Here is a 24,413-nt window from a genome sequence, read left to right as displayed (position 1 = left end):
TATTTACACGGTATTTCATTCTATACACTTTCTGTAATGTTGTACATTCCATATTGTACATTACTTTGCTGAGAATATAATTCCAAATGCCTGTTTGTGTCCAGCTGTGAAAATCTCAATAAAACGTTCAATGTTTGGAGTTAAGGCTAATTGTTCTTCTTGACACATACAAATACAATTTAAAAAAAAAACACAAAAAATACAAAGAATAATGTTTTTATTTATATTCAGCAAGTATATTTATTTTAATTATCCCCATCTAGAATAGGGTTTATAGTGTGAACATTTAAATTTAAAATCCATTACCCTGTTCTCATGAATATTGATTACAAGTAGCTGTTCAAGGACCTTCCCTGACTTCAAATGCTCTAGGGGCAAAAAGTAATGTCTGGTGTGAATATTCATTATGTACAAAAATCAATATTTTTGAGCAAAGGGGCACATTAAGGTTAAGGGACAAAACCCATTTGCCTGTACGTATTCTGCTTCTCATCTTCTCTTGGCTGATGAGATGTTTTCTTCTCTCTGCTCTGCGACGTGAAAGCTCCACAGTGATGGCCAAGATTGCAAAAAGGAATGTATTTCCAGGTTTTCTCTCTTTCAGAACTGCATGAGTAAAAAAACAAAACAATGTCTAAGCTACAGTAATTCTAAAAAACATAGAAGAAACTGTATGAATCTTTGACTACTTTTTCTACAACTAATATCAAGATTAATGACATTCAAGCCCAAAATCAACAGCATCATACGAGACATGAATCAAACCCTAATGCAAACATAATGCCTGAAGTAAACCACTTGTCCATAATGGTGCATCAATGTGAGAAACAACAACTTACATTTTTGAGGAACTCCTCTGCGACAATACGAGCCCGAGCGTTGACAGAAAGCTTCATTTCACTGATCTCTTTGTCGATTTCCTCCATGAAATGAATGACGAAGTCCACCAGTTTGTGTTTGTACATCTGCTCTGTGTGAAAGTTGGTGATGAGAAAACTGATGTCGTAGCCCTGCAAGAGGAAGAGGAGGACAAAAGATATTTTAAACGCATTGCCGAAACTAATCAAGGTTATAACTACATCTTCTGGATATTTGAGGAAAACATTTGTGTTTTTAATATAAAATGGTAACCGTCATTTGAACACCTCAGTTTTGTTGGAACATGGCTTTAAACATCCAAGGTCATTCAAGGCACTACACTAACGAAGGTCATTCAAGGCACTACACTAACGAAGGTCATTCAAGGCACTACACTAACAAAGGTCATTCAAGGCACTACACTAACAAAGGTCATTCAAGGCACTACACTAACAAAGGTCATTCAAGGCACTACACTAACAGGACTGATTTCACGGTTCATATACAGTGGTGTGAAAAAGTATTTGCCTCCTTCCTGCTTTCTTCTTTTTTTGCATGTTTGTCACACTTAAGTGTTTCAGATCATGAAACAAATTTAAATATAAGGCAAGGATAACTCAAGTAAACACAAAATGCAGTTTTTAAATGAAGTTTTCTTTTATTAAGGAGAAAAAAAATCCAAATGTACATTGCCATATGTGAAAAAGTATTTGCCCCCTAAACCTAATAACTGGTTGGGCCACCCTTAGCAGCAGCAACAGCCATCAAGCGTTTGCGATAACTTGCAATGAGTCTTTGACAGCGCTGTGGAGGAATTTTGGCCCACTCGTCTTTGCAGTCGTTGTAATTCAACCTTATTGGAGGGTTTTCGAGCATGAACCGCCTTTTTGAGGTCATGCCACAGCATCTCAATAGGATTCAGGTCAGGACTTTGACTAGGCCACTCCAAAGTCTTAATTTTGTTCTTCTTTAGCCATTCAGAGGTGGACTTGCTGGTGTGGTTTGGATCATTATCCTGCTGCAGAACCCAAGTTCGCTTCAGCTTGAGGTCTCGAACAGATGGACAGACATTCTCCTTCAGGATTTGTTGGTAGACAGCAGAATTCATGGCTCCATTTATCACAGCAAGTCTTCCAGGCCCTGAAGCAGCAAAACAGCCCCAGACCATCACACTACCACCACCATATTTTACTGTTGGTATGATGTTCTTTTTCTGAAAAGCGGTGTTACTTTTACGCCAGATGTATTGGGACACACACCTTCCATAAAGTTCAACTTTTGTCTTATCAGTCCACAAAGTATTCTCCCAAAAGTGTTGGGGATCATCAAGATGTTTCCTGGCAAACATTAGACGAGCTTTAATATTTTTTTGGCTCAGCAGTGGTTTCCGTCTTGGAACTCGGCCATGTAGGCCATTTTTGCCCAGTGTCTTTCTTATGGTAGAGTCATGAACATTGACCTTAATTGATGCAAGTGAGTCCTGCAGTTCTTTTGATGTTGTTCTGGGGTCTTTTGTGACCTCTTGGATGAGTCGTCGCTGCACTCTTGGCGTCATTTTGGTCGGCCGGCCACTCCTGGGAAGGCTCATCACGGTGTCATGTATTCGCCATTTGTGGATTATGGCTCTCACTGTGGTTCTCTTGAGTCTCAAAGCTTTAGAAATGGCTTTATAACCTTTTCCAGACTGATAGATCTCAATTGCTTTCTTTCTCATTTGTTCCTGAATTTCTTTGGTTTTCACCATGATGTCTTGCTATTGAGGAGCTTCACTTTGTCAGGCAGGTCCTATTTAAGTGAATTCTGGATTGGGAACTTGTGTGGCAGTAATCAGGCCTGGGGGTGGCTAGAGAAATTGAACCTTGAAGTGATAAACCTTAGTTAAGTTATGTTTTAACTGGAGGGGCAAATACTTTTTCACACAGGGCCATGAAGGTTTGGATTTTTTTCTCCCTTTATAATACAAACCTTCATTTAAAAACTGCATTTTGTGTTTACTTGAGTTATCCTTGACTTATATTAAAATTTGTTTGGTGATCTGAAACATTTAAGTGTGACAAACATGCAAAAAAAGAAAAAAGCAGGAAGGGGGCAAATACTTTTTCCCACCACTGTGTATATATATACACATTTTCCCCCCACAATACTGTACAATACAATACTCAACTCATTGATTTTCAGATTATTTTTTCCCAGAACTGGAGAAGTATGTGAGGGGACCCTGTAAATGTGACACCCACTTACCTCCACAGGTTTCCTCCTCAGGATGAAGAAGTTCTCCGCTCTCATCATCATGAAACGCATGAATTTATGGCACAAAATCTTCTCAATCTCATCCGCCTGCAGCAACAGAGTATTTCCAGGGAATATTACAATAACATTTCTGATACTTACATTCGTTATATTAACCACTAATTGCATAATAAGCAGCCATCCGTTTTGTGTCGAGGTCTTAAACACATCACCGCTGGCACCCAAACAGCACCCTGACCGACCTGCTTGACAGCGATGCTGACTCGGACAGAGTTAATGGAGCCCTCAATCAGGACTTTCTCCTTGTCGTTACGGCTGATGACCACAGGTTGGAGGAGCAGCTCTTTACTACTTCTAGAATCGGAAAAAAAAACATGCACAATTCATTTTCTGTCATGCACATCAGTCCATGTTCTCTCATGTTCACAGTTGAGATTGCAGACTCACCGCACTTCCACCTCTGGCTTGTTGTGTCTCTCCACCACTTGCGAGGAGAAGTTCTCCAGGCAGAGGGCGGCCTGCAGGGTGGCACGAACTGCATTGAGGTATGGGCGCAAGGTTGCTGTCTGAGGGAGGAAAACAAGAAAGAGTAGATGAGAATCATCATACATGGATATAAATATGTATGTGTATGTGCAATGTGTATTGCAGATATGTATGTATATGTGTACATTCGGTATGAATAGCCTATGTATGAATGTATACACACACACACCTGGTATGTGTGTTTCCCTGAGCATGAAAACAGACGTTTAGTTGATCATGTCCCATAGAAATCGCTCGCAAAGTATGCAAAAACACCGTTAACATGAAAGGATCACTTGTTCCTTCAAACTGAGGGACAAGCCAGCTCGAGACGGTGCTACGTAACATCACCGGTGTATCAGTTCCTTTGGTTTCGGAGTCAGTTAGTTCCCCTTATGTGTCCATCATTGTAGTTCACATCTACGTTACTCTACAAGAAAGAATAACTACGGAGCTACGAACAGCCTCACAAGAAACGACAATGGTGCCACCTATAACTATCTGTGTGCACCATGACGAAGATGCACCATTATCTGTTCCCATTCAGCCAGGAAACAGAGCAGCTAACGTTAGCCTGTTAGCTAACTACCTGCTTTAGCTAGCGCTCGTTCATATAAGAGGCAACACGAGCTGCGCCTTCCTGCGTCGACGTCGCCACGGTCTGGTATATGTGACTGTGGAATTGTGTGGCTTTATCGACACGTTATGTGTCGTTTTTCTCACCATTTCTCTGTGTGATGAGACGCTGTTGAAGGCGGAAGTAGCTGCACTTGTCAGGGCCGTGAACACACCGGAACTCACCGCTGCTTCTGCTGTCAAGCGTCCCGATGTAAAATCAGCAGGAGGAAAAATAATTAATTAAATTCCAAAGCAGCTGTAAATGTTATGACTCTACAATGCCTGTATTTAAACTGGTTGATTTTTAAAAATACTTGGAAAAAAAGAAAAGCTAAATATATAATAATAATAATAATAATAATAATAATATCAGAATACTATTTGAGATAAAACGTGCAGTAACAGTCTACCTGCTTATTATTTTATTTAAATATTTCGTTAAAGTAATATAGGTTATTTAATTGTTCTGTTTGACTGAATGCCTACTTGGGGTTGTCCATAATGAAAGTATTTTAAAAAATGATGTTAAGAGTGTCAGGGCTTGGTTGTGTACCATAATTACATTTTTCAATTAAACATGCCATAAATGTAATGTTTTTTGATCCTTAGAGCATACATAAATGTACCTCTGTGCAGGGACCCTTGTGATATATTTGGCTGACCTGACCCTGACCTTTTCAATTCTAAACCATCACTTAGACCATAAGGAAGGAGACAGAATATACAGGAAATATGATTCAGGTAGATTCAATTGTGATGGGAAAATCTGGACTGCAGAATAGCAGATTCAGGAAACGAAAAATGGAAATCTGCATACTGGATTATATTGATATATAGCTACAGAATTGTATTAGCTTGGGAGACATGGGTATAGAGCGTTTTCATGGAAGACATGAATTGTCCTAAGACATTGATTTGTCGGGAAAACAGGAAACAAAGCCTGTGTGTACCATCACAGCCTCCTGGGACACATAAATAGAAGACATCTTTCATGTTAAAGACCCATTTCATGTGACACTTTAAAACATAACAAAAACAAGAAAAGTTATTATATATTATTTCACAATGCAGGTGGATGCATCAAGACATTGTGAGAAATGAACAGTCAAACAGAAACCGAGACACATACATGCTGGACACATAGAAGACCATTTATATATTCAAGAGTTTTATTATTTGACGTCCCAATTTTCTTTGACAACATCATTGGCATTGCAGTGATTTTTTTTTCTTTTTGTATAAGGAGAAGATCTAATACCAGGGCAAAAAGTTGGATTGTTTTTCTATAAATGGAAGTGACAACATCCATTTCAGTTGAATCCACCAGCCATTTACCTTTACCAACTATACACCGTAATGCACAATCCGTTAAAAATAGTAAGTACTTAGCCAACCTGAGCTACAAGCAGATAGAGAGAACAGCAATAACAAAGACATGACAGAAGACAGGTGGATGCTGTGTCAGTGACACATACTGTAATTTCATAGCGCTGAAAGATGTCTGATGAAGGACATAACACATACAGCAGTAATAGTAGCAGTACAAGTAATGTTACATAAAAGGCAAATATTAATATATCAAGGAATGAATCCATGTTTTACACTGTGACTGCGTTATCAGCTTTTACTTAATGTCTACTTAGGAACATTTCCTCTGCAGTGTGAGGCCGTTATAAACGCATTAACACGCTAACTTGAAGGGAAAAGGCAGTACAATCACCAAGTGTTCAACAGATTCACAGGATTATATTTGAGAGGGAAAACAAGTGAAGGGGTATAATTTGAAGTTTACCAAAAGGCGTGTGGTAGCAGACGTTGCCCAAAATCAGTCATCCCTCGATAATATTTAAAGGCAAAAACATAAAAAGAAAGTGCAAAAATAAGTATGTTTCAGATTGATTGAAGAAATCATGAAATTGATTGGAGAGAGAGAGAGAGAGATAGAGAGAGAAATAGGAAGCAAAGCAAAGAGAAAACAGAAAGATAGAATAAGTAAGATACGTGGGATGCTGACATTCGCAACATCCTCTCACATTACAGAGTTTCAGCCAGTTTATCTAGAGTTCCCAATTGCACTCTTTAAACATGGCTCCATCCTGCCCCCTCAGCGTGAGGGTCAGGGGCCAAAGTCAGAAAAATGGGTGGGCAGGACAGGAGATCACTCACTATCAAGTCAGGGACTGTGAGGACAGATCGGGTGTCATTCTTCTCTTGTGTGATCTTTGGGCACTGGATTAGTCAGCGAGTGTACGCTAGTATATTCATTTGTGTGCTAAGTGTGTGGGGGGGTACATCCATGTGCTGCGTACTGCGTGAGGGGTTGTGTCGATGGAATGAAGAGTGGCGTGAAGAAGGAAGACCAGTAGGGAAGTCCTTTCCCTTGGAGCAAGGTGCAGGTGGTGTAACCGGTGATAGGGTGTTTCAGAAAGCCAGAGAGAAGATGGTCCAAGTTGTCCAAGCTTAGCAGCTGCAGCTTTCTGCTGAAGGCTTAGCTCTGTCATTCCTGTCCAGTTTTATGGGCTCTGGGAATTCGTTATACAACTCCACCTCTGTCTCCTGAAAGGCACCATAATAGAAAATATAATCAGCTTAGGAGAAGATTTAACTGACAGTCATAATGACTGGGTTTTAAATTATTCAGCCATTATTGCTTTAAGATAGCCACAGATAACAAACCACTCATCTCCGCCGGAACTCACTTGTTTGAGGGCATTACGTGCAATTGTCTGGAATGCCTGTTCTACGTTTATGGCTTCTTTGGCACTGGTCTCAAAGTAGGGGATGTTGTTCTTACTCTGACACCAAGCCTGAGCCCTTTTGGTGGTTACCTGTGGGTACGGAGAGGAAGAGATTCATCAATACAGTGAGCTGGAATTTACAAGGATGGGTTCGTGGTCACCTCCAAAAGCATAATTAAGTTTAATCAAGTCAGAAATTAAAATACAAACCTAAATAATAAAGAATGGGTATCATTAAGCTATGAAAGGTGACCCACACTTCCAGTTGAAATCTCTACTGTCACTATAACATAAAAGCAAAATGCCCTCTTCCCTAAAGAAAGAATGAGACGCAAACAGGTGATTAGACTTTTCTAACCATTTGATTTATTTCCACACACTTTGCGTGAAAAGTAACTTGATTATTAAAAACTGAAATGACAGGAGTCCAACTAAAAAGTTTTACAGCCTCGAGTGGGATGCCTCTGCAAACCAGTCAAGTCACGTCTGTCCATAGCATCACTTCATCATTTTATCCTATTAGACATTTGTGTGATATTGTTAATAAGGCCATAAACCTGTTTTGTGAGGTCACAGTGACCTTGACATTTGACCACCAAAATAATGACATGCTTTTGTGCCACACTCAGAGAGTGAGTAATAAACACTGATCTTGACTAACCTATCCAACTATGAGCCTTGAACCTTACTGACAGAAATGACTTTACCCAGCTAAAGTGACTGTTCACTGAGTGGTCTACCGTTCCTCATACAGCAGTTTGAGTTTACACTTAAGCCAAATATGAATGTGATGTAAAATTAAGTCTTTGAGTGTTTAGTTCTTGCCCCTTCACCAAAATTGGCACTCTTAATACCGATTAACGTAGGACATTTAGGGAGGGATTCGATATCTGAATGCAGTATGTTAAATGATTAGACCATGGTGGAGCCATTACCCATCAATACCAACCTGTCTGTTCTCCAAGTCAATCTTGTTGCCTAGCACCACAAAGGGGAAGTTCTCAGGATCTCGAGGACTGGCCTGGATCAGGAACTCATCCCTCCAGCTGTCGAGTGTCTTGAAGGTGTTTGGTGCAGTCACATCGAACACCAGCACACAACAGTCTGCTCCGCGATAGAATGCAACACCCAAAGACTGGAACCTCTCCTGGCCAGCTGTGTCCCAGATCTAGGCAACCACAAGGAGAACAAAACACCAGTAAATGGACAAGACCAGGAGACCGGCCAGTACACGAGGAGAGCTGGACAGGGCTGTAGAAGGGCATCAACCCAGCAGCAGGACCGGTATCTGCTCCTTTGTGCAAGGAGGACCAGGAGGAGCACTGCCAGAGTCCTACAAAATGACCTCCAGAAGGCTACTGGTGTGCATGTTTCTGACCAAACAGTCAGAAACAGATTACTGAGTCACATTTTGAGCTAGATTGTGTAGTCACTTTCTGGATGACGAAGGCATTGATGCCATTGACTTGCCCTCATGTTCCCCTGACCTGAATGCAGTTGAGCACGTATTGGTGCATCCAACGCTGCCAAGTACCAGCACAGACTGTCCAGGAGTTCACTGATCCAGGTCTGGGAGGTTGTTGGGTGTGTGCATACAGGCAGACTAGTTGGATCAGCCTGTGATTTACATATTTTTACTTTCATTTTCAGTGTGATTTTGAATCCAGCCCTCAATTGGTTGATGATTTTGGTTTCCATTGACTGTTATTTTATTCTCAACAAATTATATAATGTACATCAGTAAAGATTTTCTACTTGAATAATTAAATACATCTCATGTGTGATTTAAGCATCCCCTTAATTTTTATGAGCAGTGTATTAACAAACAAGGAGAAAATGTCAAACACTGATGGCGTACATTTAGTAACAGAACTTAAACAGTTTAATTCTTCAAGACGTGACCGTTCCAGCTGTCATTGTACTCTACCTGCATTGTAACGAGTCGGTCATCCACCATCACCTCCTTGGTCAGGAAATCTGCTCCTATTGTAGCTTTGTACTGGTTACTAAACTTCTTGTTCACATACTGGTTCATCAAGGAGGTCTTTCCAACACTGAGAGTAGAAGACAACAGACAGCAGACAACAGTCACTTTATATTTTAGACCATATATTTTAGTTACTCCATACCAGGAATTGCTGGTTTTGACATGTAGGGGAGAAATGTCGTGTTGTGACTCACCCGGAATCTCCCAGGATGATGACTTTCAAGAGCACTTTCTTCCTGGAAGTCATTTTCCCACAGCTGCAGAAAGACAAACAACAAGTTTAGCATTAAGAAAGTACTCAACAATGCCGTCCTCACCTGTTTATTGCAAGTAACAACCTAATCACTGGTTCCTAATTGTTCATGAACAATAAAATCAATACAAGACAAATCTCTTTATATACAGGCTAGCCCTTTGGAATACATTAGCCTACAAATGTGTGTGTAGTTTTATGCCCTGGACCAATTATGTTGCAAATACCATTTATTCCAGTCATGTGCTTTCTAAGCTGTTGGAAAAGAATCACGAGGAACACATCATTCTTTCTCTTTCATGCTTGACAGGAAGTTACCACAGACAAGTAGCTGCTTCTCTGTACTACAACTCATCTGGCAGGTTTTTGATGATATTGCTGTTGCTAAGCAGACAACCTGCTAATGCATGTGTTCATATACTGTAGGTTCACTAATGATTGTATATTCAGATATAAGTCAGATACAATGTTTCTTTCTGTAAAATTAATTGTATTTACTACCGCAAATACAACATGAACTAGTTCATTCATTATTACCACTGACAAGAAGAAAAACTTAGCCTACTGAATGTATGCATCATAGACGATACTCTCAGTGTGAATGGTAGTAGTCACAGCTGTTTAAAGGGAATATGTAGCCTATCATACAATATTTTCTCATGATGCTGAAGATGATCTTAACTTTGAATTAGGCTAAATTAATGTGGGTAGGTATTTACAGAACATTGCATACAGAAAACTATATGCTGATATATTTGTGAGTATAATGTGTTTGCAATTAGTAAACCAATATCTTTAAGTAAGGATTCTGTCCCTGATTTCTTGGAATCCAAATGATTACTTTCAGCAGTTTTTGGCAGTGAAGCATGATAACCTGTTAGACGGTTTATCAGAATACATGACATGGTCTCATCAGCTCTTCACGTTAAGTAAACATCATGCACAGAGCACAAAACACATTTTAGACATGCCAATCCGCCAACGCGAAACTGGTTTTTGGTTTAACCCAAGACTTTGCAATTAATTCAAGTTGTGATAGTAAGCCTACAAAACCACTTCAGTTCCCTCCAAGAGCTGGAAAGTACCCTTGCATTCTTCCTTAAAGGAACGAGCACAGCACTCCAGTGACCGCCATACTGTGAAGCACAGTATGTGAAGTACAATATGGTAGTGAGTGACTGATTAGCTGACAAAAACATGAACAGCAGCTTATCACTGACATCTAGGCATGCTCAGACCACAGTCGCATGATTACAAAAGAAACTCAAGGCAGGTCTTTAACCTTTGACAAGCTGCAGTGTTAGACATTGATTCTTGAATGCTTACTGTCATCTCTCTCAGGAGGGTCATAAATGGATAATTCTGTCACACACTCGAAAATACCATAGAACACCAACATTGATTGGTGGATGTCACTATAACTACTATTGGAGCCTTTTGTGACAAATTGAATGAATCGTGATAAAGATTTTTTTTTTAAATGAGGTTATGTATACAAAATCTGCAGGTCTGTGGAATTAAATGATGATATGGCACTTTAGAGAATAGCATTTCCTGTTCCAGTTAATTGCCCTTAAAAGATGTGCGCATACGAAATAATTAGGTGTGTCTGGATGTATATGTTTGACATCATTCCTGTTAAGAAATTAGTACTGCTGGTTCTAGTTGCCAATGTGTCTTGGGGAATGAAGACTCAATTTTTCATGCTGTAGGCAATAGCTCAAGTAATTGTGGAAACATTTGTTACTCAATTTTGCATTCAAATATTCAAAAGGTAAGATAGTTTTGAGTCCTGAGATAAAGGTAGTATTTAATTTCCTGTTTACTATACATTTGATGCATAACTACTCCACCCGATCCCTAAAAATAACAATATAAACAACATAAATAATTGTGGCAACACAGAAAGTATGTCAGTCTCCCATCTATTTGTATTATTTAATGAAAAAAATGATAACTGGGCAAATCTATGTATTTGAATATCTGTAAAAAAAAATTGGCATCACCAATAATTAGATTATTTATTATAATTTCACTGCAGAAATTAATATTGCATTCTACATAGATTCATATTGACAAGTGTGTGTTCAAAACTGCATGTATTTCCCCATCTGCCTGTAAATCACTGGCACAAGCAGCTGGAATTCACAGATCAAATTTGATATATGGATACGAACAGACACAAACAAAATCTGGACTAAATATAGAGTTGGACAGCGTCAGATGTTTCTCAATGCTCAAACGCATCTCCACACGTCATGAAGTTAGGCCATCTCTATGTTTCCTGACTAGTTAGTTGTGCATCTTGGTCAGAGCCCATGTGACAAACAGATGGTTCAGTGACCCAGACTTAGCAAAAAGAGTAAATTCACAACTCATTTGGTGATTAAAGCACTATACTACAGTGTACTACTACACAATATCATGTGCAGCAAAATACTTTTTTACTCCACACAGCAGAATGAACTGGAAGGTACATTGTGCAACCTAAAAATCATACGTAGCTTTGTATGCTTAAATGTTAACTGCGGAAAACAATTTCAGGCATATTAAACCATGTAAAGCCTGCATAACCATAAGTTGTGTTGAACAACGAGGTTTCAAAATCAGACCAATTCATGCCAACTCATTGAATAGGAATAAATCTCCAGTTAGAGCTGATCCAAACTTACAAGTACTGACAGGAATATGGTTGCCAGTTGCAAACAAATACAATTAATAATGCAAATCAAAGAGAAGTAACGTGTCACAGTCTTTATACTCCTGAATCTTATGCAATACGCATGATTTCGCAACCCAATGAAGACAAAGTAAAGGAACAAATTAGATGACAGCGCCAGACGCCGTTTGAACTTGAATAAGAAAACAAGAAAACAAACACCTCGGCCAGCTCTTTTAGTAGGCTTATGGGCGTTGTGACCACATCAAATGCGCAAATTGAGTATCTTTAAACAAATAAACTGAAGGACATGTACCGGCGTAACCTGTGAGTCACATCTGAAACACATTAAACGAAACTGAATACAAGTCCCCGTCTGCCAGGTCTGGTAGGCAGCCCTTCATCCTCTATGTGGCTGCTATAAAGCCTGCTGACAGACAGCATGTATAAACGCGATACTTGCCACCATCACATGTTGTCCACCTTCACATATGATTAACCAAATCCGGGGAAAGTGCTAGTTTTGACGTGAGTGTGCCCCGCACCCCCTTCTTCTCTGTACAAATAAACACCAAGTAAAAAAAACGAAGTATTTGGCGAAAACATTATTCCCTCCGTCAACATTTGACAGTTTAAGATGCTTCGTGCGACCGATCGACCTCGTCTCCCCGGTTCTCCTTCGTGTTGGAGCCGACCCAAATTCTCCACAGGCCGGCCTTGTTTTTGTCAACCAGCTTCTCGAAAAAAAAAAAAAACACATTGCACCATTAGCTGTTAACGTTGAAGCGTTGACGGTTCTAGCAGGACCCTGGCCGAGTCGACGAGCGAGCACATATATTACGCATATAAACAGACAGTTGTCGTTTCAAGAACTTACTTTTGACTCGGAGCACACCGAAGAAGAGACTTCTTGCTGGGAACCGACCAGGCTGCAAGCTAACGAGCTGTTATTGTTCAAGGCAGTTAGCGTCGGGGGCTAACTAGGCGTTACGTTACCTAGCCAGCTAGCTCAATGGCACTGGACTCGTTAGCTAGCTTTAATTTGGCAACGCCGCGTTTAAAATTCTTAGAAAAATGTCTTGCCCTTTACGTGGACAGTGACAAAAAGCGTTTTGTAAGTGACGAGGCAGATAATCTGCAACTGGTATGTAAATGTGGCACTTTGCTCAAAGGCTTGCCAGCAGCGAGCTAACTGTCTGCTACCTCCAGCTTCTCTTCCCCTTTCACTTCCTCCTCCAAAACAACGCCGGCGTCCTACGTCACACGTACTAACTCTGCCCACCTCCTTCTTTGATATTTAAAAACATAATGAAGGACTTACAAGAGACCATCAGAACAATCCCCATCTATAATGCATTAAAATCCTCTCTTTAAATTTCTCATGTATGTAACCCTGCATTTCATGTTTGTTATGTGTATAATTGTAGTATATAATTGCTCAATTGTTAAATAATTTAAATGATCATCGACTAAAAGTTCTGAATGATCTCTGCAGAAATATGACTAAGAAACTATGTTCAAAATCAGTGGAGTGTCCCTTTAAAAGCTGAGGATGAAAGTTTACTTTTGACCGCATAAAATGCAGTTCGAAACAAACAAAAGACAGAAAAGATAGTCTATTTAGTGGCCTTTCTGGGGTTTTGATCATAACACACGATCTTCATCACCAGATATGTGTGTGCATTCTACCTCACTGCTGTGAGGGAGCCCTCTTACTTTAATACCTCCCCTATTGATGCTTTTTCATCTTTATATATGATCAAGTTCGAGATGTGATGATGGTTCAGTGTGGTTCATTCAAGTGAATCAAAGTAAAAAAGTGGAGCCGTGATGATCCACCACTAGAGGACAGTGTCAACCCACTTTGAATCAATAAACCAAGTGAACTGGGGCCCGTTTCACAAAGCAGGTTCAACAAACTCTGAACCTAACACTGAACTCTGAGTTGACCAACTCTGAGATGGGCAACTCTGAGTTTTCAGTTTCAGAACAGCGGTTTTGAATTAGTTCAGTCAACTCTGAGTATGTAAACTCTGAGTTACGCGCGTGCCTGCCGACTCTATAAAGCCATCATCAATGGAGCTCCGATACTACGATTCACCATGGCAACGGGGAGAGCGTCATTAGATATTACTGAGTGTTTATGTAGAAAACGAGCTCATCCTGAGAAAGCGGAGCAACGTAACTGCAGCAAAGTAGCGATAGTTGGCGTGGCAGACAATTACTGCCCGATCTAATGTGTATAACTGAATGAAACAGTCTATTGATCTAAAGGTAATAAGTCTTTATTTTCAGACTTGCAGAGCAATGCTGTGGTGGAATGGTTAGCAACGCCGCCCACGGCGTAGGCGACAGGGGTTCAACTCCCGTAGTTCACAAAGTAGCGCACTGAATGAATTATCTTTTTCATTGGGTGTAATCCCCCCAGGCACAGAAAGAAAGTGGCGTCAGTTGAAAATTAAGCATAAGAATATTGCGCAAATACGTTGACTAAGGCATATGATATTAATCATATTTCACATATTAAACAGTAAATATAAGCAGATATTTCAACACAGAAATGTACTTAAACATTTCATAAATCTCCCGTTCGCAAAAAAAATAGCTCCGCAAAGAATCTGGTTGCGGATTATGTCCGCGATATGAAATGTTGAAAATGTCGGAGAATATTGTTTAGATAATATCTAATGTGATTGGAAGGAAAGGTAATCAAAATCCTCTCCCGACGCAAAGCTGCTAGAATCACTTTTATTTCCATATCGATTAGGTTGACGATGAAAGGACGGCACATTTTTTGGTTCAGTTGGTTCAGATTCCGGAAAAAGGCGGAGACATGTAGGGAGAAACTCAGGGTTTGTTGAAGCAAACCTGCTAGCGAGCAGGTTAGGTTCACAGAGTATGTTACCCGGGTAACTGACTCAGATTTATGCTGAACTGGCTTTGTGAAACCGAAAAACCAGAGTTTCCCTCATCTCAGGGTTAACTAACTCAAGGTTTTCACTAAACCTGCTTTGTGAAACGGACCCCTGGTGGTCCCAGACATTAGCCCGCATCTGTGTTTCTGACCTTTCATAAAGCAATGTATCACTGTGATGTTGACATTGTGCTGAGAAAGTGTTTCTGTAAAGCCTGTAAAGTGAGTGAAGTGCTTCGGTGACACATGAAAGGCCGTCTTTTTCCTCTAGACAGAAAAACACAGTGTTGCAGAAACATTTTAAGATGGGGATATAGATCAGCCTCTCAGCCCCTCTGCAGACCAGTTAATCCATGACAGATCATGTATTTCTGTGTGTGTGTGTGTGTGTGTGTGTGTGTGTGTGTGTGTCATGTGATATCTTAAACATGCATTTCTGACAGATACGACAGAAAAGTTATGTCTATTCACCTGTCTAGTGAAAACACATTGTATACTTTCAAAATTCTTTCAAATTGATATAGACATGAATTGACAACAAATGTGTGATATGGATATAATAACATTGATTATGATGCAATATAATTCGATTTTTTGGTGCAAACCATAAAGTCACAGCTGACTTAAGCTCTTTAAGAAATCTGATTTCTGGTTAGTGGGAGACACACAAGATATTTTCAACAGAAGAACCTTAAATATAAAAAAACTTGGCCTTTATAAATGTTACGTTTCTTCAGAAGCAGCTTAGAAATGTCATTTTTTCATTGGTCTTAGTGTATTATTTATTGCTGAATGTGCGCTTCACTATGTTGTGTGTGATATTTAACATGTGATGTATATTCATTTTATAAGATATGCTGTTTTTAACATCTGGCCAGAGACAACATATATAAATTAGTCATATAAGATAATTCATTAACAGTTATTTTTCTGGTGAAACATTTATAAATACATTATTTATTGGAGACATTCAGAACTGTATCATAACACAACCTTTTAATTATTATGCACCAAGAGAAAAGTGGTTGAATGTAAAAACAGAAAATAAGGATATCGTCTCTCTTTTGATTCTTCTTTAAACTTAATCGCAGGTTCTTTCATTTTCAAAACAACACTTTCACACTAGATTATTTTATTATTTTACAAAACCATCAGAGATCTCATCTTGATTTTGTCCTGCTCCTTGTTCCTGTGTAAGTGTGTCTATGTGTATGTGTTTGTGCTCCTTGTTAGTGGGAGTGTGCCTCTGCAGTGTCCTGATGACTGGTGTTTATAGAGGAATTCCTGCCTTTTCACTCCCATTGAATGTAGAGTCTTTATGGCCTTTTTGGAACTCCGTTTGTAAACACAAACACGACGACACAAAAGGAACGCGAGTAAGAACGTGGTACTCAGGAGGGCAGGAGCCACATACTTTAAGCATCTGCAGCATTTTAACCTTGAAACAAACATTGGCGCATATGTACGTCGATGGGTGGTAAAACAAGCTTACGTTAATCCGTTCAGACGGAGTACGGGGTTCTACAGAGGAACACAAATGTAATCTTGATGTGTATAATCACAGAGGCAAGTAAAGAGCTCATCCACAGACATTTCAAAATGTCCATCAATCTGTGAAAGCCTGGTTTATGTTTGCATATTGTGACACTGCATGTGTGTGTGTGTGTGTGTGTGTGTGTGTGTGTGTGTGTGTGTGTGTGTGTGTGTGTGTGTGTGTGTGTGTGTGCGTGTGTAAACATGCACCTCCATGGCTGTGTGGGAGTCTAAGAGAGAGAGAGAGCATGAGATGAGTTAAGGAGATGGACAGATTGTGTGTGTGTGTGTGTGTGTGTGTGTGTGTGTGTGTGTGTGTGTGTGTGTGTGTGTGTGTGTGTGTGTGTGTAACAGGGGGTGGGTGCATTAGCCCGTGCCAGACAGCAAAGAGTGCCGCAGTTATCTAGGAATCTGAGCCAAAGCTACCTCACTAACAGACAGAGAGCAGGAGAAGGAGGAGGACCGGGAGTGAGATGAACTGAAGGGGAAAAAAAGAAAAAAGAAGAGGATGAATGAAGCACAGAAGGCAGAAAACAAGACAGATGAGGACAACATCCTCTAAACAAAGGGAAGGTTAGCAAACAGGTTCCACCTCAAGAGGCAGTTGCTGAGGTATAATCTCAGAGTGAAGTGAAACTTCTCTGATCATCATCAACAACTAAAGGACAAACAACTTACAGTTCAGAGGAAGGAGGCTTTCCATCTGGACTATTGCTCAAGAGTTTAAGACAGAGGTCAGAACGAGTCTGCATTTCTGCATTTTCCCATGATTCCACTCGGTTCTTTCAGCGTGCTTCCTCTGTTGTCGCTGTGTGTGGGAGTACTGCTATCCTCAGATGCAGCTCTGGCCTGCACGCACCCTCCCTGCAGGGACAGTCTGGTGGCTGCACCTATCCAGCCCGGGACGGGGGCGGGAGTGGGTACGGGGGCTTGTGAGGGTCAAACCGGGACAACGGCCTGCAGGATTGGGGTTTCACGTCCAGCCATCTCAGATGTTCCTCGGACGGCGGAGCAAAGGAACGAGTTTCCCCAGGTTCAGCTGAAGGTGAGCGACATCACTTACAGTGTTGTGGTGGACCCAACAAGTCTTAATGATACAAACCTTAAAAAGTTATTCTTTTTAATTTGTATTCTCTGCCATGTAACAATGAGATAACCCCCGGTCTACTCATGCACGTGTCCCAGGGAGACTGAGTAGTGTACTACCAGGCACAGGGTCAGCAGGTCCTTTCTCACGGGACAGACGGCACACTAAACTTGGCACCACCTAACAGCCATGGAGCAATGACAGTCGACAATCAAAGGAGGGATAAAATTAGAGCTGCTTTAAAAATGTCCTCATCATATGATTGTGCTGAGCTCATGCAGCAACAGGTGTGTGCGACTACAGTGGCTGATGTAAGTGTAAGAGACGGACTGAGTGTGACAGGACACATGCCAATGAGTTGTGAGTGCGGATTGACGTTTGAGTCGCCATCTTCCAAGCTGCACGATTTTGCACATGCACGTCATTTAGAACCACAGCGTTGTTCCACTCAACGTTTATTGATATGAAATTTCCTTGGTGCCTAGAGAGGATTTGGCAGAGTTGTGTGTTAACGATGGCTTATCAAGACATACCTGTGAGCACTGTCTTTGCAGACCGGAGGTGTCAAAGAGCGTCTCATTCAGCTGCAGCGCTGCATGCGCTCTCTCCAGGAAACAGGGGGCCCCTGGAGTCCCAGCAGCCAGGACAGCAACTCTCTGGGGGCCATCCTGGCGCTAATGGCAGCTGTGCTGACAGAGTGTGACCTCCACTGTCACAGTCAGGCCCTCGGGGCGATGGCCAAACGACTGGGTGAGCACTACACATTTATATCCCCCCCACCTCTGCAACACACAAGCAAACACAAACACACACACACATAGAAATGCCAGCGGAGTCACTCCCCCACACATAGTAAACAGAACCTCAATGAGGCCTGCTAAGTGTCGGTCATAGATGAGTGCATAGGAATTTAACTGCACTGGGAAGAATGTGGAAAAACTCTACGTACATGCACACACAGACACACATACTGTATAGCTCACAGAGTGATTTAAAGAGTCGTTACACAAACTTGTAGAGTATAGAGACAACGCTTCTCTTATCAACCTCACTGATAACCTCATCCTTCTCTGGGTCGACAGAGAGTGCGGCGGTGGGAAGAGAGGGCGAAAGAGACCTGCTGCTCTTCCTGAAAAGCATCACACAATATCCACCCACAGGTAAGGCCACCAGGAGTGATCACATGACACAATTGTTGATCCATACGTTGGATAAAATGATACCGTGTGTGATTCTCAGTCGCCCCCTTGGAGAGGTTACATCCTCGGGACTGCGCAGAGATTTACAGGCTCGGGATCAAAGAGAATGGCATCTATACCATCCAGCCGGACCTGCATGGCCCAGCACTGGAGGTATTTCAGATTCACCCACACTCATAAAACAACCCCCACCCTTTTCCTCTTCTTTTAGAGGTGCGTACGCTATCTGTGGAGCACGACAATAGGCTTTCTGAATATCAAAGTCTTTATTTTGGCACAGGCTAAATGTGACATGGAATCGGCGGGCGGTGGATGGACGGTGATACAGAATCGGCGGGACGGCTCACTGGATTTCAACAGGACGTGGCAAGAATACCGAGAGGGCTTTGGCGGTCCGCAGGGAGAGCACTGGCTGGGGAACGCAGCGCTGCACGCCCTCACCTCCACTGGCCAACACCAAGTCCGCATTGAGCTGGAGGACTGGCACCAGCAGAAACGCCACGCGACCTACAACAACTTCAAAGTGGCCTCAGAGGCACAGAGGTGAGATAAGCTGCAGAGGCACAAACTTTCTGCAACAGGTGGGCGGAATCAACTATCTCAAAGCCCCTGAAATTAGACAATCAAAGTTTAGAAAGAGACAGAATTTGCTTTGTTGGTACTGTGTGGTTAGTTTGATCATTGGATTGACAGAACTTAAGGGGTTAGTGCATGTCTGGTTGTGTGTATTCGATGTGTATCCAGTTTGTTCCCTGGTACATAAATAAAGACTGAACATGTTACTCACAATCCTCACTGTTGCTTCTCTTCCTTCCAGGTACCGTCTAACAGCACGGGAGTACTCCGGCGACGCAGGCAACGCATTGAGTTACAGCAAACGTTACAACCACGATGGCAGATCCTTCAGCACGGCCGACCGAGACCACGACCGGTACGCGGCCGGAAACTGCGGTCAGTACTACGGTGCAGGCTGGTGGTTCGATGCCTGCCTGGCAGCCAACCTGAATGGTCGGTATTACCGCGCACGCTACAGCGGGGTGACCAACGGGATCTACTGGGGGACGTGGTACATCCTGACGGATGGACGGACTGGAGAACGCTACTCCTTCAAGAGGGTGGAGATGAAAACGAGACCCAGGAACTTTGTGGAACATCCTAAATAACGGTTTTGGTTCTAACAGATAATCATGTTGAGTCACTGTGTGGACATCACTGTACTGTACTAGTATGTCACATATCAGTTACATGCAGGTGGCAGCTAATAGATTGAAGAAATCACAAAAATGATGTCTAAACATTCACTAGCAGACTGTTTGGAGCTCCACTCCATATGTGTTTGTTTATTAAGGGGATTCTCTCTTGCAAAACCACATTTAGTGGTTACTCCATGACAGTGATACCAAGAAATAGATCATGAAAATACCGTTTGTAGAAGTTCATCATGTAATATTGGTAATTGTGGTAATTTCCACAATCTAATATGTATATTAAAATATCATTCTGTGTTTCTCAAAGCAATCACTAGGATGCCTGGCGAGGCATGTGTCTATGTGCAAAACGTAATTTTATTGTGATGCCACACATTCACACACGATAAAGATGAAACACAACACAAACTGTTCCCAACCAGCCTATGCTCTACTGTCTGCAACAGCTCACGTGTGTTTTCAGTCAGTCGATGCTATGAGACAAAGTGTCAAAACTCTGAGGCCAAGAGGTCATTGTGACCCTGCAGAGGGCTCGAACAACCGGCTGATACACATCTCCTCGAATACACACTTCATCACCACGTCATTCATGCAACAGGGAGCTGACAGGGATTTTTAATCGCTGTCTACTCATAAGCCCCTGTGTTCTGCCTCCAGCTGTATTAATATAGAGCCAGACCCAAAGCTCACAGTTTGACACTAAAGCCATTTTTCTCACCTTACCTTGCTCATACTTTCCCAGATCTAAGCCTGACACACTGCTGCTGGCCAATTAGGAGGCCTGTCATACCACGAAACCACCCCAACTCCACCCACCACTATCGAATCAAACACACACACACACACACACACACACACGCACACGCACACACACACACACACACACACACACACACACACACACACACACACACACACACACACACACACTCAGCCTCACCTGCTTTTTGGAGTTGGCGTCAGACGGGCGGCTCCCTCTCTGGCTGTGCTTCACACAGGCTCTTCTGGGAGTTCGGAGTTGGTGTGTGAGCGCTCACTCGCACACGCGCGTGTGGTGTGGGATGGTCAGTGAGTGTGTGTGTCTTGCCATGTGTGTCTTGCCGTGTGCGTCCATGGCTGCACCTTTTTTTAGCAGTGTTTACGGTGAGCTGTCGGGCCCTCCAACAAGCAGGGTGTCTAATATTAACCTGTGAGGGGGCTCAGCGGGCTCTGATCTCAACACAGATTCACCACAGGGCAGACTCCATACCAGCAAAGGTATTTCACATACACTACTTATACACACACACGCACACACACACACACACACACACACACACACACACACACACACACACACACACACACACACACACACACACACACACACACACACACACACACAGGAGGCTCAGCGGTTCTCCAGATAAGGAGGTGCACGATGTGCTTGACTTCACTAAAACAAGAGCTCATTGGAGATAAAATGACTTCCATTGAAGACGGTTAATAATAACTAATCAAGACCAATCACCCATATAAGCCATTATACGTATCATCTTTCTCAGTTGATTTTGTCAGTGTGTGTGTGTGTGTGTGTGTGTGTTACTGGAGAAAACAGAGGAGGTTGCTAATGTGAAGGGCTCCATATTGTGCCCCCTGGTGGCCCCTGATCATACTGGAGAGTTAGAGAAAAGCTTGAATGCTCACATAACATTGGCAATAATAGAGTATTGTAAACACACTCCTTTTTAGTCTGAATTCTTTTTTAGTCTTTGACAAGAACTCATCATGGGGAATCTCTCAAATGCAGCAACATCTTGAAAAAAGACAATCCATTACCAATGCCCTAAATGTAAATTACTGATGTGATAATAAATCCCTTGTACCTGCTCTTTGTCATTATCTACTCGTCTTCACATTACTTCTTTTCTTTCCTTTCATCCCTCGTTCTCAATTCATTCCCACGAAATAGATACATTTCATTTCTCAATTATCTGAGCTGCAGTCACTTTACATATTAATGTGTCCTCTTCTTTTCTCCTCTCCTCAGTCAAGTTGACAAGGGAAGAACAGAGGCCCAGGGTTGTGTCACCACAGTATCCTGGCACAGTGTCTGGAGTGGGGTGATAGTGGTGGTGCTGCAGGGTGTGAGGGGTACCGGCACGCTCTGCTTCCCCAGGGCCGGAAGCTCAGCCTGGGCAGCGGTTAGCCAGCCTCGGAGGGAAGTTCCCCTGTGACCCCTGTCATTCATTACCGTGTGTTAAAAACCGACTTTATATCACTTCATTGGCCCTTATGGAGTATGCTGAGAGCTCTCTCTACACTTCCAGAGACTCAGGAGATGTCTTCTCTGGCTATCTGTCATGTGATGTACTCGCTGATTTGAATAGTCATGATGATGGTCACAGAGACGTAAGGGACAACATGAACAAAAGCCAAATCCCCAACATTGTTTTCATTTCTTTATCACGTCATGGATTTATCCATCCATCAATGAATCTAAACACCTTTGCTGATCGTCTAGTAATAAGCCTCACTCTGGGTAAATACTGACAGTATCATGCATCTGTCTTCAGATTACACTATAAATCCTGGTCCTCTATCAGATTTAGTTCAGTGACAGAGAGGACCTGACCAAAAGGATGGTCAGATATTTCATATAGAGCAAAAAGATGTCCAGTTTTCACAGAGAAACAGTTTCTCGACTACTTTAGTGAGACGGGAGGTCTGTCCCTGTTTAACACCAGGTGGCAATGTTGCTCAGCAAAGAGGAGATCTGAGGGATGATTTCCCCCTCTTTCACATGAGAAACTCCATCACAAACACAAAGAGGCAGACATAGTCTGCCCTTAGAAACTACAGAACAATAGAAATTGTGCTCTATATGAAAATAAACAGTTGAAAACAATAAGTGGGTAATGTTCACGTGAAGGCTGCCGGGTGAGAAGGTACATTATGTCATATGTTTATGTATTAAAGCTATGTGTTTCAGTCAAATGGGATTTCTTTCAGTATTTTAGAGTAGATTTTGATCAGACTGGTTATTGGAACAGAAAAAAGACAGCTTTGATTTACAAAATGTAGAAATACAATTGTTGCGGGGTTTTGAGATTCAACTCAAACGCAAATAACTCTTTGCAGTGCTTCTTTCTACCACTAGGGCTCCATAACGGAGGTTGGAGGTCAAAGTACAAACAAAAAACAGACTTAAGAAGCGAAATTGAAATGTAAAGATATTTTTTATAACCTTACAATACAGATTTAATGTGGAGTATTTAGATAATTCACCATAGAAGTTAAACAGCATGTCTGCAGAAAGAGAATCAGTGAATTTGTGAATTTGTGAAGGCGGGAGGAGGTGAAGAGCTCTGTGGCCTGAAGTGGAAGGATATTTTTCATTCTTTAATCTGCTCTCATGGTGATAAGTGTGTGCATGATGTGGGCTGTCGGAGATGAGGAGGGGAGGAAGGCCAAGGGGAGGAAGGCCAAGGGGAGGAAGCAGGAGCGGGTGCGGTTTCAAAGGTGTGCGAGTACAACAGGCCGTTGGAGACTCCCCCTCCCTGACCACAGGGCCACTGAGAGTCTGCGCCTGCTTTTAATACTGGTCCTGCAGAAAACCAGAGCAAAGCAGCGTTCCGTTTGAAACCGGAATTCACCAGAACAAGTGTATCCTGATGTGGTGAGGAGCTGGGGTGAGGAGGGGAGAGAGGGAGGGGAGGACACAGAGCGCGCCATGTGGCAGGCCTCACTCCATCTCATGTCATTTCTAGATCTGCAAAAGAAAGTCTCTTCGCCTTCCTTTTTCAGGAAGGCGAAGAGACACAAGAGGCTGTGTTGTGCGTCAAGTTCTAGAACACTGAGTAACATTTTAATGAACTAAAATATTTATGTCAAAGTTCCTCCGGTGCAAAGAAAGCCTCAAAGCATCAGTGCTTCCTGCTGTAACATCTTTTCATCATCATTTGCAATTTTTCAAATTTCGCATGTTCTACCATAGTGATAATTCTCATCTTTCTACGGTGATGTGTCGATGTTTTTGCAACTTGTTTCAGCGGCCTCCAAGTCATCAAAAACTGTATTTGAATTTATATTGTAGGTTTAAGGTAAATATTTTGTTAATTGTGAGGGAAGCGATTTAAGTATATAAAGTTTATTCAAATGAACAAGCTTTATAAATTAATGTGTGCCTATTCTAAACTATTTCTCTGACGGATCTGTATTTAAGTAAAATAAAAAGGATATATCCAGAGATAGTGATTAAAACCTTCAAGCCCAAAACAACATTTGATGATAATGCTTTTACGTCAGTTGCTCTCTGTAGTTCCCGTTCGCATCAGAGTCTGGTGTTGAGTGTTTCAATTATAATCCACCGCGCTGTCACCTGGATATGGAGGGGAGAAGGGGAGAATAGTGCAGTGAGAGGAAAGGTGACTAGATTGAGAATGCTGATCAGGCAGACTCTATTTCTGAAATCAAAGGATTATCTAATCTGATAATGCCGAGTGACACAAACACACATGAAAGGAAACCACCAGGTCAGAAGCAGCTCATCCTAATCCACAAATACCAGGAAAGCATCTGACAATTAATAAACCAACAAACATG

The 24,413-nt window shown here is 41.8% G+C and overlaps 3 protein-coding genes across 3 annotated transcripts; 1 reads left to right on the top strand and 2 right to left on the bottom strand.

Annotated features, from left to right (window-relative positions):
- Positions 1-200: 200 nt before the first annotated feature.
- arpc4 (actin related protein 2/3 complex, subunit 4) lies at positions 201-4,457 on the bottom strand. Its single transcript, XM_084035031.1, has 6 exons — positions 4,357-4,457; positions 3,556-3,674; positions 3,351-3,462; positions 3,100-3,195; positions 840-1,010; positions 201-606 (listed from the first exon to the last, which is right to left on the bottom strand). The coding sequence occupies exons 1-6, from the start codon at positions 4,357-4,359 to the stop codon at positions 601-603; spliced, it is 507 nt and encodes a 168-aa protein (XP_083891157.1). The 5' UTR covers positions 4,360-4,457; the 3' UTR covers positions 201-600.
- Positions 4,458-5,397: 940 nt separating this feature from the next.
- Positions 5,398-13,105, bottom strand: LOC311020956 (ras-related protein rab7). The gene is made up of 6 exons (XM_084021240.1): positions 12,766-13,105; positions 9,171-9,233; positions 8,917-9,043; positions 7,939-8,157; positions 6,951-7,079; positions 5,398-6,807 (listed from the first exon to the last, which is right to left on the bottom strand). Exons 2-6 carry the CDS (start codon positions 9,221-9,223, stop codon positions 6,712-6,714), a joined length of 624 nt encoding a protein of 207 aa, XP_083877366.1. The 5' UTR covers positions 9,224-9,233; positions 12,766-13,105; the 3' UTR covers positions 5,398-6,711.
- Positions 13,106-16,564: 3,459 nt separating this feature from the next.
- LOC311021951 (fibrinogen-like protein 1) lies at positions 16,565-20,142 on the top strand. The gene is made up of 6 exons (XM_084022902.1): positions 16,565-17,380; positions 17,977-18,172; positions 18,505-18,582; positions 18,662-18,774; positions 18,902-19,164; positions 19,439-20,142. Exons 1-6 carry the CDS (start codon positions 17,102-17,104, stop codon positions 19,782-19,784), a joined length of 1,275 nt encoding a protein of 424 aa, XP_083879028.1. The 5' UTR covers positions 16,565-17,101; the 3' UTR covers positions 19,785-20,142.
- The last annotated feature ends 4,271 nt before the right edge of the window (positions 20,143-24,413 follow it).

The sequence above is a fragment of the Eutrigla gurnardus genome (assembly GCF_963514095.1).
Source record: "Eutrigla gurnardus genome assembly, chromosome: 2".
NCBI classification, from domain to species: Eukaryota; Metazoa; Chordata; class Actinopteri; order Perciformes; family Triglidae; genus Eutrigla; species Eutrigla gurnardus.
Note: the sequence above shows the minus strand (reverse complement) of the source record. Positions and strands in the feature narration are given on the sequence as shown.

What these genes read in the sequence shown, in the direction of transcription:
- arpc4 (XM_084035031.1), bottom strand. An exon ending in AAGCCAGAGGTGGAAGTGCG is followed by an intron (nt 3,463 to 3,555) that starts GTGAGTCTGCAA and finishes TTCCGATTCTAG; the next exon opens with AAGTAGTAAAGAGCTGCTCC. An exon ending in TCAGCATCGCTGTCAAGCAG is followed by an intron (nt 3,196 to 3,350) that starts GTCGGTCAGGGT and finishes CTGTTGCTGCAG; the next exon opens with GCGGATGAGATTGAGAAGAT.
- LOC311020956 (XM_084021240.1), bottom strand. Translation starts at nt 9,223, where the DNA reads ATGACTTCCAGGAAGAAAGTGCTCTTGAAAGTCATCATCCTGGGAGAT. An exon ending in TTGACTTGGAGAACAGACAG is followed by an intron (nt 7,080 to 7,938) that starts GTTGGTATTGAT and finishes CCGTACCCACAG; the next exon opens with GTAACCACCAAAAGGGCTCA. An exon ending in CACGTAATGCCCTCAAACAA is followed by an intron (nt 6,808 to 6,950) that starts GTGAGTTCCGGC and finishes GGTGCCTTTCAG; the next exon opens with GAGACAGAGGTGGAGTTGTA.
- LOC311021951 (XM_084022902.1), top strand. Translation starts at nt 17,102, where the DNA reads ATGATTCCACTCGGTTCTTTCAGCGTGCTTCCTCTGTTGTCGCTGTGT. An exon ending in CACACAATATCCACCCACAG is followed by an intron (nt 18,583 to 18,661) that starts GTAAGGCCACCA and finishes TGTGATTCTCAG; the next exon opens with TCGCCCCCTTGGAGAGGTTA. An exon ending in GTGGCCTCAGAGGCACAGAG is followed by an intron (nt 19,165 to 19,438) that starts GTGAGATAAGCT and finishes TCTTCCTTCCAG; the next exon opens with GTACCGTCTAACAGCACGGG.